At 44.0% G+C, this 16,605-nt stretch overlaps 1 protein-coding gene across 1 annotated transcript in view; it reads right to left on the reverse strand.

Annotated features, from left to right (window-relative positions):
- Positions 1–13,532, reverse strand: part of LOC307245796 (integrin beta-3-like) — a 29,900-nt gene extending 16,368 nt beyond the window's left edge. Inside the window, exons 1-7 of the mRNA XM_080021474.1 lie at positions 13,443–13,532; positions 12,335–12,420; positions 10,019–10,223; positions 9,050–9,302; positions 6,194–6,356; positions 2,859–3,020; positions 2,292–2,387 (exon numbers count right to left, since the gene is read on the reverse strand). Coding sequence (XP_079877600.1) covers positions 2,292–2,387; positions 2,859–3,020; positions 6,194–6,356; positions 9,050–9,302; positions 10,019–10,223; positions 12,335–12,420; positions 13,443–13,515 — 1,038 coding nt within the window. The 5' untranslated portion in view covers positions 13,516–13,532. The remainder of the gene's footprint in view (positions 1–2,291; positions 2,388–2,858; positions 3,021–6,193; positions 6,357–9,049; positions 9,303–10,018; positions 10,224–12,334; positions 12,421–13,442) is intronic.
- Between the last annotated feature and the right edge of the window lie 3,073 nt (positions 13,533–16,605).

Consider the following 16,605-nt stretch of genomic DNA (forward strand, 5'->3'; position numbering starts at 1 on the left):
CAACCCCCAACTCCGCCCGATTGACGCCACTGACACAGTATATCTTAATTTCAGTTTCACTGAGTTTCACAAAGTTGAACTGCCTGTCGAACCGTGGCCACCGCAGTAATGTTCGGCACCTCGGTCTCTGTATTCACAGGCCCCACGGTAGGAGAGAAGCTCCTTATACAGCTGGGTTCTGTCCGAAATGGGATTTTGGTTTTTCCTTCATATTTCAGACATCAATATCATTTCTAATCCTTGCCCAGGCAAAGTTTCAACATCCGCTGTTGCCCTGCAGAGACCCATTGGGACATCCCACAATAATGCAGCGAGACGGCGTCAACAGGAAACGCAGCTCCGTCTGAAAGGCTGGATCCCAAGCATCAATCTACAGAGGAGTCACAAAGCAAAGTGACTCTGTGGTTCCTTGCGGTCACGACGGGGATTTGCTCGGGAAACGTGGAGAGAGAGAGAGAGAGAGAGAGAGAGAGAGAAAAGACAGGAACATTCAGGACGCCTCTCCACCCTCCAGCACCAGCTCAAATAGTAACACAACGTCGACAACAACTAAAACTTGATTGCCCAATTGCCCTGACAGTAGACCAGTGCTTTCCGACCACAGAGCTCGGCAAGTGTGCCGTGAAATTTTTTCCAATTCCACTTAAAAGAAATAAAGAACTGACATGAGCTCTTGTGTTGGAAGATCAAAATCACAATGCTGCACTAATTCATCTTATTAATCAGTTCCAGCTGAATAGCTGCTCCATTCGAGCAAGTTTCACTGTGACTACTATACGTACAGGTAGTTATGTTGTTAGTTTGTCTCTTTTTTAAGATTCCGTATGCGGTGTGGGGACAGTGTGGTTTGAGCAGCCACACCTGTCTTGGGTCTTGGTAATTGGGCCCAGGATCAGTGTGGTTGAATACCTGTTGCTCGTTGGTTGGTCCAACGAGCAACAGGTAAAACCCCCGTCCCCACACACACAGGAGAGGAGCCCTTGTTATGACGTGTTTTACATCTGCTCCGGGCCTGTTCCACCTTGCCCACTCAAACAAATAAAACTGGTGTTCCAGGGAACCATGTCCCCTGGAGGGAGACCAGGTCTGGTTAGTTGGACATTTTTGTTAGTTCGAGGTATGGGAACCCTGTGTCTGTCCTTTTAGGTATAGGAACTGTGGTGTTGGGGTGGTGTGGTAAAAAAGCCTCGTTCCATTTTCAGATTCTTGGTTCGCTTGGTTCGCTTGGTTCCTTCGGTGTAAGGAGGAAGAGTCGGTTCGGGTCCGAGTTGTGAGTGGAAATATCACAAGAATCATTTAATTCTGTCAAAACTTTAGTGGAACGCAAAGAGTAAACCAGTCACATTCAATATGAACTGTGCAAAATGTCTTCAAGAGTGGCCTAGCCATTATTTATGGCTAGGCCACTCTTTTGCTGGAGTGACTCCAGACTCACAAGTCATTAAAAATATTTGTCTTGCATCACTATTAACAGGCCATAATACGCACAGTTAGTTCCACATGCTTCTGATGTTTTTAGTGGTGAACGGGATCGTGGTGCGGTGCCATGAGATTACTTCATTATCTCACTTGCATCTGCTGTACTGTGACTCAATCCATAGCCAATCAATGAACAACTACCTGATGACCCCCCAGACAACAACCAATGTCAGTTCTGAACAAGCGTCTGATGGACGCCACTTTCCATCTGGGATCCGACCACAGCGAAGGCTCCACGTTTCCTTCAAGCCGAGTCTCTGGGTTTTCCTCCGATATTAACAGTGAGCGGTGACATTTTTCCACTGCAGCCTCCAAGCTTGGAGGCACTGAAATGAGACGTGGCTTTTGGTTGAATCTTTTTTTCATTATTAGTACCAATGCATGTTTGGAATACCCAGAACCGAGGGTCTGCAATCTATCTCCGCAGGAAGGATTTGAAAGATTTGTAGACTGTGTGATTATCCAGGTTAGACACTGGGTTCACTAATTTGACCGAACTTTCATTTTCTTTTGAAATTTAAAGGGATGCTATAGAATTTTGCTTAGAAATTAGCTTTTTGTCGTTCTTACCAAGGTTCAGACCAGAAGAGGTGGCGACGGGCTGCATGCCAACTGTGTTAGCCCAATGCATGGCTGCAGAGGGGATCAACTAGCCTAGCTCCTGAGAAATTGTGGCCTCTCAATCTGATCCAGCCTCTCAAGGCTTATTTAAGCAAAAAATTTCATTTTGAGCCAAAATGGAGCTACATTCGGAATTATTTTTGACGTATAATCGAATCGAGTTGAGATGTTTTATTTTCAAAATGTCTGACCTGGTAGAGAGGAACCACCGGGTTGGTGACAGCGAAGATCAGGTTGATGTTGTTTTCCGACATTTTCTCTGTGATGAGGGCGAGTGATGGGTAGTCCTGTGGACACACACCACACACACAAATACACACATTGGAATAATACACACCTAGACACATGCAAATGCAGACACACACATACAGTATATATGCACAATGTACACACACATGCAAATGTTCACATACAGATACACACACATAGACACACTTTGCAAAATTGACACACACATGTACATACAGACATATTCGCACACGTACACACCGATACACACAGATATACAGATATGACACATATAAGCAAACATATTTTCAAATTCACAGCGCGCACACACACACGCGCACGCACACACACACACACACACACACACACACACACACACACACACACACACACACACACACACACACACACACACACACAGTCATAACCAATAGATGGGAGAAGAAAACGTTGAAGTCTCCCCTCTCGCTCTCTCTTTGTCCACACACACACACACACACACACACACACACACACACACACACACTGACCATGGTGGTGGACATGCTGTACATGTTGCGACTGTTGAGGTGGCACTGTCCGTCGTTTGGCTGCACGATGCCGGCCAGCCGTCCGTCTAGGGCCATGTGGGTCTTGGCGTCCGAGGTGAAGATGAGGAGGTGCGATGCTCCGGGTCTCCAGCCAATCCGCTCCTGGGTCGCCCGGCCCCGCCCGCCCCCAGCCGCAGAACACAGGAAGCCAGAACATCAAACATCAAACCATAAACCGCTTGTCTTTCCCACTTTTGTTCATCTGAGGAACGGATGAATCATTTGGAGAAGCACCACCTCTTTTATTTTCCCTTTCAACTTTTTGGGGGAGAGAAAAAAATTATTTAAAAACTTTAAATTGAAATCATGTGTGAGTGTGTTTGAGAGAGAGGAGGAGAGTGAAAGATTCAAAAAATAAAAGTCTAAGTACTACGTTTGTGCGTACGTGTATACATGCAATATGTGTATATGAACATGTGCTTGCTTGAGTATTCATTTCTATAAACTGAATATGCTGCTCATACACAAAAAAGTAGAAATTTCCCATTGGGAATTAATACATTTATATCTCTAATTTCATCTAATTTTATCCCATAATATCTCTGTGTCCAAGGGGCGTGGTCAAGCCCATGCAGACGGCAGCATGGCTCCCTTTCCTGCGTCCGCCAAGCTGCCTCGAATCAGCCGAATCAGCGCCCACACAGCACTGATTAGCCTTCTTCATGTTTGTCTGTCTTACAGAGGGGATCGGCAAACGGGCTCCTCCGCCGACCAGGAGCCAGTTCGGAATGCCATTCCTCCTGCGCCTAAAATCATTATTATTTATTATTTATACTTGTGTCCAGCGAGCCTTTTTATTCATCTTTATAATAAAAAACTCTTGCCATGTTGGCAAACAACGGCTAGAAAGACTCTCCCTCCCTAAACCCCTACCTGTGGGCAGAGACTCCCACAAGTGGCACCTGAACAGAGACTCGGGAGGGGCAGGGCGCCCGGAGCCAATCCACTGGCTGCAGAAGCGCCTCGCGGACCTGGAGGAGGAGCGGGACTTCCTCCACTGCCAGCTGGAGCGCGTCCTCAACAGCGTGAGCTCCCGGGAGCACGTCGCGACCAGCTGCTGGCCCGCTGCCTCCAACCGGGACCCGGCCAGAGGACCAGACCTGCGTCCCAGCCCAGGACCCACACAGGATTCGCCGGGTCTCCAGCCCATCCTGGCGCCCCGGAGGGAAATGGCCGGTGCTCTGCCGCGCCCAGGGGTGTCGGGAAGTGCCCCTTTTTTCCCCCACACAATCCCCCTTCCGCCAGCCGGGTGAAGGGCCGGTCTCCTCGGTCACGATAAAACACAACAGCAACAGAATTTGGGCAGATGTGTGTAACATGTCCTGAGTACCAGTTAGTCAACCCTACGGCTACGCCAAGAGCGCTGTTGAGTCCCCTCCCCCTCGTCGAGGTGCCGTTTGAAAGACTCACTTCATCGAACTGTTTCGTTTTGTGTTAGTCCTGGTGGATTATGCAACAAGATACCCCGAGGCGGTGCCATTGCACAGTATTACAGCCAAAAGTGTGGTGCAGGCGCTGTTTCAGGTCATCTCCCGAGTCAGGATTCTGAAGGAAATCCTGAGCGACCAGGGCACTACCTTTATGTAACGTACACTTTTGGGAACTTTACGAGTAACTGGGCGTCCGCTCAATTCAGGACAACGTTTACCATGCCCAGACCAATGGTCTGGTGGAGTGCTTTAATAAAATGCTGAAAAACATGATTCGGAAGTTTGTTCAGGATGATAGCCGTAATTCGATAAGTGGTTGAACCCCTTGTTGTTTGCGGTGCGGGAGGTTCCCCAGGCCTCCACGGGATTTTCTCCCTTTGAACTGTTCTTTGGCAGGAGACCCCAGGGGTGCTAGACCTAATTAAAGAAAACTGGGAGGAAGGGCCTAGCGCCAGTAAAAATGAAATACAGTATGTTATGGACCTGAGAGAAAAGTTACACGCGCTGATTCGACTGTTATCACGGGAGAATTTGCTCCAGGCTCAGGAACGTGAGCTGCTCTTATAGGACAGGGGGGCCTGGCTCAGACAATTCGCACCGGAGGCAACAGACACTTCTGTTCGGGTTGTGCGGTGCTCCAGCCACCTTTCAGAGACTTATGGGCCGCGTCCTGCCTCCGCATCTAGCATACGCCGCGGCCTACCTAGACGATGTAATCATTCACAGCGACACCCGGGAGCGGCATATTCGGCATGTGGGCGCAGTGCTTGAGTCCCTGAGGCTCACCGCCAACCTAAAGAAGTGTGCCGTGAGATGGAGGGAGGTACGGTTTCTGGGGTACCACTTGGGTGAAGGCTTGGTGTGACCCCAACTTAATAAAACTGCTGCGGTCACAAACACCCCGAGACCCAAGACCAAGATTGAGGTGAAGCAGTTCTTGGGGCTGGCCGGCTACTTGAGGAGGTTTGTACCCAACTTTTCGGAGCTAACCAGCCCCTTGTCTGACTTAACTTGAAAGGGTGCTCCAGATCGGGTCCAGTGGTCAGAGAAGTGCCAGCAGGCGTTTGCGAGGGTAAAGTCAGCTCTCTGTGGGAAGCCAGTGCTGTTTAACGCAAACTTTCTCTCCCTTTCTGTCCGCAGACCGACGCCTTGGACAGAGGGCTGGGCGCGGTCTTGTCCCAGGAGGTGGAGGGGACCGAGCGACCGGTGCTGTACCTCAGCCGCAAACTCTCAGAGCGGGAGTGGAGGTACAAGCACGGTGGAGAAGGAGTGTTTGGCGATCAAGTGAGCCGTTGGCCGAATCGGCGCCCGCGCAGCGCTGATTGGTCCGATTCCGGGCAGGAAGCTTTCTTAATGTTTGATCGTCTTGCAGAGGGGATCAGCGCATGGGCTCGTCAGCCGACCGGGACAGAGAGGGGAACGTCATTCCTCCTGCGCCCGAAATATCATTATTATTTATTATTCATACTTGTGGCCAACGAGCCTTTTTGTTCATCTTTATAATAAAAGGTTCTCGCCATGTTGGCAAACCACGGGCAGGAAGACTCCGTCTCCCTCCCTAAACCCCTACCTGTGGGCAGAGACTCCCACCATCTCATATCATGGTATCTCGTTGTTTTACATCAGTTCATCTCATCTTGTGACCCATCCAATTTCATTGTATTGTATCTCATCACATCTCATTGGTTTGTGAGGCAGCTCATTGCACCATATCACGTCTCATGGTATTCTGTTCTATTCTCATCATAACTCATCTCATTTTATTCCTCATTTTCTCCTCTCCTCTCCTCTCCTCTCCTCTCATTCCATCTCATCTCAGGTGCAGGTCCAGTGCGTCGGCCCCACCTTGCAGACCGCAGCCTGTATGATGGCGTCGAATCCTCCCTCTGGAGCGTCCCGGTTCCTGGACACCATCTGCTTCTTCACCTCCTCGGTGAAGCGCCCCACCTCCTCCGTCAGAGACAGGACGTGCTTGTAGCCGAACTGCGGCAAACAGGTGTTGTTGATGCTGCAGACCCAGGAGAATTTCATGTCAAGAATCTGTACATTCAGGAGGAATAGTTAGTAGTACAAAGAATTTCAGAATGGGTCTCAACATTGTTTTGTATCTATTCTCATACAAATAGACATAGCTGGTCATTTTTTTATGAAAACGTTGTATGGTGATAAAAAAAGAAATTAAAAAATTAAAATAAATTTTAAAAATGTAGTTAAAAACTTAAAGTGACACTAATTCTCTTGGACGGTTTAAAAGTATTTTCAAGACACACAGGATTTCTCTCACTGGTGTGCGGTGTGAACTCTGATTCTGAAAGGTGTGACTGAGCTGTAGTGTTGGTGTTTTTCTAAGTGTAATTTGTCTTCTCGGATCGTGGTTCTCAGTGAGACAACATGATTAACTAAAGCTTTTCATTTAGACGACACCGCCCGGCAACAGAACAAATTCTTTTTTGTTTACTTTTGCGCAAATAAAATGTTGTGCAATTGACTTTTGCTGACCATAGATTTGACAGAATGGGTCCAGGGGCCAATTCTATTCATACAAATTACATCTAAAGCCTATGCTGAAATAAACGGTAAGAACTCATTCACACATTACCAAATCATTCCGTCGCTTTTAATTGGCCCGAGCTTGTGGCTTAATACGTTTATATATTTAAAAATGAATAAGCTGGTGTGTTGTTAGACTTTGATTTAGATCTTTAGATTTGTTATCACACGATGCAGTCATTATTTCCGCAATACTTCCGGGGTCCACTTCTACTACCAATTTGTTAAACCTATATATTTTTTGCTTTTCTCAACTTAAAAAGTAAACCATAGCAAATACCTTAAACCTAAAAAATATAATTATAATATTTATAGTGGTATTCTTTCTCTAAGGTACCATGTACATACATAACATAAATGCTGTCATTTGATGCATTGTTTAAGATTTTCCTTATTTTAGGCTCATTTACGTTTGCCGTCCCTTGGCTGGTTCCCATTAATGTAGTTGCTCTATGTTTTCTAAAGCTTTCTGCCATTTTTCTCATCTTGTTTCATCTCATCATATCTCACCTTATCATATTTAATCTCATCTCCTATATTCATAATACAGTTTATATAGATATATATTTATATATATATATATATGTGTGTGTGTGTGTGTATGTGTGTGTGTGTGTGTGTGTGTGTGTGTGTGTGTGTGTGTGTGTGTGTATATACCCTCAACCCTGAATAGATTATACTTCTTGAAAATATCACAGAGATGATATTGGGTGATGATTATTTTTCCTCCAGAATATTTGACCATTTTTGACCAGAAGGCCAGAATGAGCCACTCCTCTGTGCGGATAAGGCCTGGGTGGACCTTGCACATGAGCTGGAAGCGTAAGCGTTAAGTCGTTGCAAAACACCCCTGGCCGAAAGCTCAGCATCGGGGCGGGGTTCCCGACTCCACCTGCCAGTGGGCTTGCAGGGGCTGATTCATGGTGCTGACTCAGCACCGCCCGACCACGCTTAAGCCTTTAACAGGAGCTTTTACACAACGGCAGGGTTTAAACGTTGACGTGAAGGTATGACATCGTCCGTCTACATGATGAAGTAATTTCCTTCTGGCAGACATGAATGTCTCCTGGAAAACAGGCCAGTGCGTACATATGAGGGAAGCTTCGACCGCTGGATATGTTTCTGTCACATTTTTTCTGCTGACCCCCCCCTCCAAAAAAGCTCATACAATCAGAGCCTCAAATTGATCAACAGACATCAGGCGGCGGGACACGATCACTGTAGTCATCCTCTCTGCTCTTGTGTTAAAGGGTTAATTTCCTTTTTTTTTTTTTAAATCTAAGCCCCATGAGAACCTTATTTCCCATATATAAAAAAAAAAAAAAAAAAGATATTTTTATTTAGTACCAAAATTATTTTCCAACTCTTTATTTGTTGATTATATTTTACAATGAACTGCATTTGCAGTTCTGCAAAAGTGAAGGAGCTCTTACTTCCAAGCCGACTTGGACAAGGTCCAGTTCATCTGGACTGCGCGACTTCTATTTGCCTTTTACCGGCTTGTTGTAAACTGTCTTATTGGCGTGTCTAAACGGTTCTTTAACCCAGTGCTTTCCGACCTTTTTTCCTGCGGCAGCACACATTTTACAATCAAATAATCCCACGGCAAACCACTATCCTGTTAAACACCGAAAACATCGGAAACACGTACAGCGCGCCAGACTCGTGAAAGATTTGTTCGTAGTGGACAAATATTTCCAATGACTCGGAAGTCTGGGAAAAAAAATCAAAATCTTCGACTCACAAACTGAAAATAATTAACTCTCGCTCATCGTTCGGGGAGTCCTCGCTCGCTGGCCGTGCGTTAAACCAAATGACTCAAATGGACAAAGCGTCGAAAAATCCGACGAATCGTTTCGCTGGGCGACCCGTCGAGAACCGAATCACAAAAAAAAAAAGAGTTGAATCTTTCATCACTCCCAATGGTTGTCACTTATCAGAGTGAAACACGTCCACACAGAGCTGCTTTTCAGTCTGGAACCGAGGAATCGGATGAATTAGTGCAGCCTTGCAATTTTGATAATGCAACACTAAGGCTCATTTCCATTCATTTCTTTACTTTATTTGGGAGCCCTCACTCACTAGCGGTAGAAAAAAAAAAAAAAAAAAAGCGTGCTCTAGCCACGTCAGGCAGGTGGAGCGTCCTCTGACCTGTAGCAGGGGTTCTTCACCGCCTGCTTGGGGGCGATGTACATGTAGGGCGACAGCGGCTTGTCCACGAAGGCCCCGAAGCCCATGCGCAGGTTGCTGGTGGTGCGGTTCATGGCCTCGGCCAGGCCCCGGCCCAGCGTACGCAGACGGAACAGGTCGTCGTTCATGGAGAAGGAGAGGTCCATGAGGTAGTAGAGGTCCACGGGGTAGTCCTCCACCTGCCGCACCTTCACCGTGAAGCGCTTGGCGTCGTCTGGAGGCCGAGGAGGAGGAGGAGGTGGATAAAGTCAGAGGTGGTTAGTGATGAAGGAGCATTGAAGAGTTTGAAGGGGGAAATCCGGTCCCAGGTTACGGGGATTGGGTCAAGCCCAGACAGGGGTTCCTTTAAGTATGTAATTCCTAAAAATGCCAAATTTTAACATTTCAACATTAACTTTGGTTGAAACCGACGGGTAAAATATGACCCCGTCTAATAGTTCAAATGTATTTCCATTGGAACAGAACAAGGTCAAACAATTTCCGAAAAATGTAAAATCTCCTTTTTGAAAACGGGACGCTCACATCATACTGTAGTCCCATGCGTCTTAGTGTGTTTTTTCATCATGTTTTGAATAACATTAATATTAAGTTTAATATAAAACCACTTTTTGCCATGGGTAAGGTCGATTAAAGCAGGTTGCCAGTCGGAAGCGGCGCAACTTCCTGTTTCTAGTCTGTTACGCTTACATAGCCAAATGAGCTGATTGTGAGAGGACAAAAGAGTCAATAAAACCTGATAAAACCAGTGTAACATATACAGACTGTTATGAGTTTCCAGTTTTCAAAAATGGGATTTAAAGGCTTGAACGTTTGCCCCATTGTCTGCATTTAATAACAGTGAGAGGCTGCAGCAGAGTGGTAAGTTTTATATACATATATATATAGCAGTTATAAACAGTACAATGTTACGGATAAGATGGCGGCCCCCACCGGGTCTGAGTGTGATGTGGAGTCTCTGGGGCTGGATCTGGGTGACGTCCTGCGTGGCCCCCGCCGCCTTGTTGCTGAGCGGCTGGTCCTCCACCACCTGCAGCTTACTGGTGGGGAACTCCAGCGAGGACGGGGCGCAGCCTGCTGCGACCAGGCTGCTCTTCAGGTCGCAGCGCGAGGAGCCGGCCAGACCCTGCCCAAAGTCCTGGGAGGTAGAGAGTTAGGACGAGATCACAAGGTTTTTTCCCCAAAGATTTTAGGTATCTCCTCGGCTTTACACCGAATCTGGAAACGCATTCGACCCTCGGATCCGCGCATCTGGTGACTCTAGAGTCTTCTCCCGTAAAACAGAGAGACGTTTTCTCAGCTGGATTTTCACCATTTCCCGTGAAGGAGGGTTTAAAACGTCCTTTACATAGTGGTTGCAGTGCGAAAAAAAAATACACACAATTCATTGATTTATTGATAGGTAATACGGTGACGCCCAACATTAAAGTTAATATGAAAAATGTCATTATGTTGTATACGTAACTTATTTTTTTTGTTTTACACCCCGTTCTAGCTTGTCATAATTGGAAGCAGCGACTTCTGGTTGTAGTGTCATACCCCACATTTGTCACAAGCGCTGTGAAAAGTCAAGGGATTCCAGACTCTGGATCAGATGTGGAAATCCAACATCAGAGAGTGTTGGGGCTTTTGGGGGTGTGGTTTCCGACTCTCTGGAGAAATGAATGGACTTCTGGTGCATTGTTTGTCGTTTGTCGGATTCGGTGTAAAGCGTTTTTAAAAGAGCATCTCTATTGGTCCATCTTGTGTTTCCAATATTTCAGAACCAATATGAGGAATCGTGTTGTGGGGGAAAAGGAATTAAAATAAATTATTTTTCATTATCCATGACTGAAGTGGTCGGAGAAATTCAACATGTATGGACAGACTGCAAACAAGCCCAGTCACATAGTATTGTTTTTTTCCAATGGTGGATTGGAGAAGTGCAATAATATCTCTGGACAAAGGAAACTTACTTGAAGGGAAGTTCCATTTGCACCCTGAGTCATAATACATATGTTCTCTCCTAGAAAACAGCTTTTTTAAATTATGAACCATTAACAATCGGCTTTACTTATAAACCCTGAGGAGAGCAAGTTTTTGCATAAAAGAAAATCCCTTACTATTTTTTCCACTGCTATTTCTTCATGAAACACTGATCTGAGAGCTTGAATAGGTAAACCAGCCATTTCTAAGGCCAAAGAGATGTTTGCTAATATACAGTTTAATGTGGAGCGAAAAGATTAAGGAGGTAATTCTGCCATTTGATTTAGCGACCCAATTCCAATCTCCTGCGACCCGCCTGTGGGCCACAAACCAGACTTTGAAAAACACTTTGACATTGTCATCAAAATTTGGAAACATGAAACTGGTGTTTTGCATTTGATTTGGACTCGCTTCATCATAGAACTAAGAGCTTTGACTCAGAAAATCGAGAAAATGTCCATGAAATAACTGTGTTCCTATCAGTGGGAATGAAGCATCTCCCACATATTCCCCTTTTTGAAATAACTGTCTTCCAGCTCCGACGGAAGCCTCCCTTTGTTCTCAAATTAGGACTGAACCGTTGAACCGTTGATTTTTGCTTTGCTCATCACTTCAAATAAAGCAGATGTTCTGGTTGAGTTCTCAAATCGTGCAATGTTTTCCAGACAATGAAGGTGAAAATATGTGTTTTTATCCTCAGTGAGGAGCAGTACCACCTTGTGGACCAGCGGTGGAAAGTAACTAAGTACAAGTACTTTTTACTCTACTTGAACACATTTTCATGAGTGTCTGTTATTACTTATGTATATTCAGTTTCAGCTACTTTTAGGATTTTTACTATATTTCAAAGCAAATATTTATATTTTTCATTCAAAATAGGACTTATATAACAATTTTATATAATATTATATGTTATCATTATTAATATATAAAATTATATCTGACGTATTATAAATAACAATAATAATAATAATAATAATTATATATAATACTATTATTAAATCATGAATTACACATTATAATTAATATAATGTTCAATCTTTTTATATATTTGTGACGTACCATGAAACCCAAATTGCATGAGAATTATCTGCAGAAACAGCTACAGTAGTAGGCCACTTGATGTATTATAGACTCATATCAGGGCACTGGGTAGGACAGAGTACTTTCACTTTTAATACTTTGAGTACATTTAAGAGCAAGTACCAATGTACTTTTACTCAGGTATAAATGTCAATGTGGTACTGTGACTCTTGCAGGGTCCTCCCTCGATCTCCGCCTCACCTCCTGGAAGCACCAGGCGCAGCTGGGGTGCACGGCCAGGCACTGCTTGCACGTGCTGGCTCCCCTGGACGTGCACACGTTGGAACCTGAAACCAAAGGCTCATTCAGTTTGTTGTGCCCCCGAACTCCCTTCATCCCTCACTATCATTACTCTGGTTATAAACTGAGCCAATTTGCACATGGAAGAAATTATGCAAAAACATGTTGATACAGACGCTGATTGATAGGCACTAGGCCACGGACAGATACCAGTGAAACTTGGATCCAAACAGTCATTACTGGACATTCTGTAACGGTGACGACGTTGAGGTTTGACTGTTACTGTATAGGCCTGGCTATCATGTTTCCGGGGGACCCACTACGAGGTCTCAGAGGACCCCCTAAGAGGCCCCCGGGCCCCACATTGGGAACCACTGGAAGTGCGCATCTGTTCCTATTTACAACTATGCTGAAAGGTTCGGACACAAAATCACTTTAATTGAGGTCATGTTTGAAATAGTTGCCGAGATGACATCTAGTATGAATCATTGAATGTTCAAAATCGTTCCCATCTACATCACAATATTTATTTATGCATTTATTTATAATGTTGATCTTTTTAATTGAGTTAATATATCTATTTATTCTTTATATATATATATATATATATATATATATATATATATATATATATATATATATATATATATATATATATATATATATATTATATTATGTTATATTATTATTATTATTATTATTATTATTATTATTATTATATATTTTTTAATCATTTAGGATGCCCAAAAGTTATTCCAACTACCTGTAGGGAACAGTATTCCACGGATGAATTTGGGACTAATGGATGAAATATGTTTTATGTTTATTATCTGACATAACCCTAGGGAACGGATGAATTTGGGACTAATGGATGAAATATGTTTTATGTTTATTATCTGACATAACCCTAACCCTAACACTGAACTGACACCGTCTTGTTGTCCCACAGTGATAAATAACACACAGTGACACACACTCTAAATTAAGTCATATTTGTTGAGGGGAGGGGTAAAGGTGGAAGAAATGGGACATAATAATAATAATAATAATAATAATAATAATCACTCACCGCAGATGCCTGTTATTCCAATAAAAGCCAAGACGCACAGGCGCGTCACGCAGTGCGCAGTGAGCGTTCCCATCCTGCTCCTGGCTCTGCTCGGGGGAACTACCAGCACAGAGCTGCTCTCCCTTCCCCAAACCCACAAGTCCAAATGCAGCCAGACCTCCACCCCTACCCCTCCACCCCTACCCCTCCACCTCCACCCCTACCCCTCCACCTCCACCTCCACCCCTACCCCCGACCACCTCCATCTCATAGTAAACTGGTGGGTGGTGGGGGGTCGCAGCATCCCTGAACTGCAGCTTTCTAGTAAAAACACACACGCATACGCACACGCGCACGCACACACACAATCACAACACACACACACACACACACACACACACACACACACACACACACACACACACACACACACACACACACACAGTCACGTTGCATGTCGTGCATTTTCTATGAACTTGAATTTATTTTACAGGGATTCCCAAACTGGGATCCCCCAGTGGTCCATGTAGGAATTGCGGGCCCCATGTATATTATATATACTGTGTATATATATATATATATATATATATATATATACACACACACACACACACACACACACAATCTCTTTACATTTTTTCAAGAACATTATTTTTATTGTATTTATGAATTCAATTATACACAATTTATGTGTTTGTGTATTATTTATGTATCTATTTTTTTATGATTACATGACATTATAACATATATAAGATTTAAAAAAAAAATCACATCACATCGTAATATTTTCACTTTTTGTCTGCTCTGCAACGTTTAAGTTAAATGTTATACACATATGTACACGCATACAGTTGATTATAAGCTGAGAGAGTGTGCAAGGGGGTCGTCAGCCAGAGCTCAGTCTGCCAGGGGGCCTTGGAATGAAAAAGCACTGTTCTATACCTTAGAATTAAAAAAATAAAATAAAAGAATGGTTGTGTCCCTGGCCAGAGGTTGTTGATCTTACACTGTTCTCTACTGGCAAAATTAGGCAACAACAGGCCTTCTTGGACAACTTTCTTTTAGGTTCATGTTGGTTTTTTTTTGTAAGTATGAAACAAGGCACAATCACACCCCAAAGCACCTTTTCAATATAGACACTGAGCGTGTGAGAGCAAGTATACAATGGTAATATTCAAATAACAAAGTACATACTTGCACACGTGCATTTTAACAGAAACATCAAAGAAACGAGGTTGGACGACCTCCTCTTTCGCTAAACCAAAAGAAAAACATATTTAACAATGTTGTCTGTCCAAAAGTGGTTGTTCTATGCTTCTATATTAGTTTAGGTATATTCCGTCTATCTTAAAACATGTCTCACCACTTTGCTGAGACAGTGTATTGGATCCAACCATCTTTTACTCAATGATAAAATGACAATATGTTATTATATATAAAGAAATAATAATAAAAAAGGCGTTCTTCCTCTATTTTCCCTTATTATCTGCATACAACACACATTCGGCATACACGCTCGGGCTGCAGTAGCACAATTTTACCGACAGGCGGCGGCGCTGCACAGCAGGTCAGAGACCAGGGGACCAACAATTGCACAATCACACTCACACAGATGTTTATAATTAACTGAATAATGTTCCTTTTACTGAAGACTTACTGGCATTAAAAGTGTATAAAATAAATATATATAACGTTTTCAAATAAAAAATATATAATTAGAATTTTGCTGCGGAAACTCCGCAGTTCCGGCTCTGGCCACTAGTGGGAAGCGGACCCCGGCTTGCGAATCCATCGCATAAGAGCCAGTTAGCCACTCGCTAGTAGAACTAAACTATAACGTATTTAAAACGATTTAGATGTGGACCAGCTCAGCGAAGTTTTAAAAATTTTCTTTGGCTGTCTAGTAATTTGTTCTTTTTTTGCAGAATGTTAGTGTTTATGTCACACTGTGGATTTTTCACCAGAACCAACGGACGCCTGTGTGAGTACGCCCGGCCGTGACGCGCTGTGGCGTCATACAAATTATTACGGGAAAAAAACTATTCACACAACATCATCAATTTTTCAAAAAAAATAAAAAGATTCATACATTTCTCTATAATATTCTGTGCAACATTCTCTCCGTTTTCACATTCTTTCATGTTCAAAGTATATAAAATAGATAAAAGATAAATACAATTTATTTCTGATATTATTTCGGACAGGGATGCACCGATTGTTAAATTCTGGGCCGATGCCGATGTTTAAAATAACAATTTGGCCGATACCGATGTTTTCCGACATCCGATGAACACCAGTTTTCCGAGTTCCCATGAACGCAACATCACTTCCTGCTTAGAGGGCCGTGTCCGCCTCTTCTAAAAATCGGTTGCGGATGCGGATCGTTCTCTCTGACAGATAAAAAACAAATTATAAAATTTGTACGCCAAATATACTTTGGCTGATGTTGATATACCTGGGCGGCGGCCCGCCCAAGTGCAGTCTATGTGTGGGAAACACTGAATAAACATTGGCCACGTCGGTCAGTGAATATCACCTTTTTTGCCGATGGCAGTCAACAAGGCGGAGATATCGGCCGGTATCGATGTACGGCCGATAAATCGGTGCATGCCTAATTTCTGACATCGTTTCTCAAATGTGTTTGATCAGTTCGTTCCGAACCTTCAAGTTGATTCAAAGGGGCTGGTCTGCATTAATATGCGGGCCACCAGTTGTATAAGCCGGCTTCAAAGTGTTTTGCAGTTTGAAGTCCCTGTAAAGCAAAAAATAAATGTATTCTGAGTTTGTCGCACCACAGAAAAATGTGTTGTAAACCACGCAGCCAAATTGGGATCATTCAAATGAATCGCCAAGTATATAAAATTAGGCTTCAAAATCGCGGGGGCGGGGGGGAAGGGCAGTTCCCTCTGTCCTGAAATGCTGGAGGCGTGTCTGATGAAGCCGCTGAAACCACGGCCGATTGCGGGAGAGGCGCAGCCTCTTCCAAGCGCAGGCCCGGTGCCGGGATGCAGTTGGTGAGGGAGGGGTCCGTTGACACTCGACGTTAAGTTGCCATGCGTGACGCGGCAGGGGAAGCACGGTGCTTTTTTTTTTTTGTTTCGTTCAGTTAGGAAATGGAGTGAAATAAATTAATCGACAGTCAAAACACTGTTTTATCTGCCTTGTTTGGAGAAAAGATTCCTGT

The sequence above is a fragment of the Zeus faber genome, assembly GCF_960531495.2.
Source record: "Zeus faber genome assembly, chromosome: 20".
NCBI lineage: Eukaryota > Metazoa > Chordata > Actinopteri > Zeiformes > Zeidae > Zeus > Zeus faber.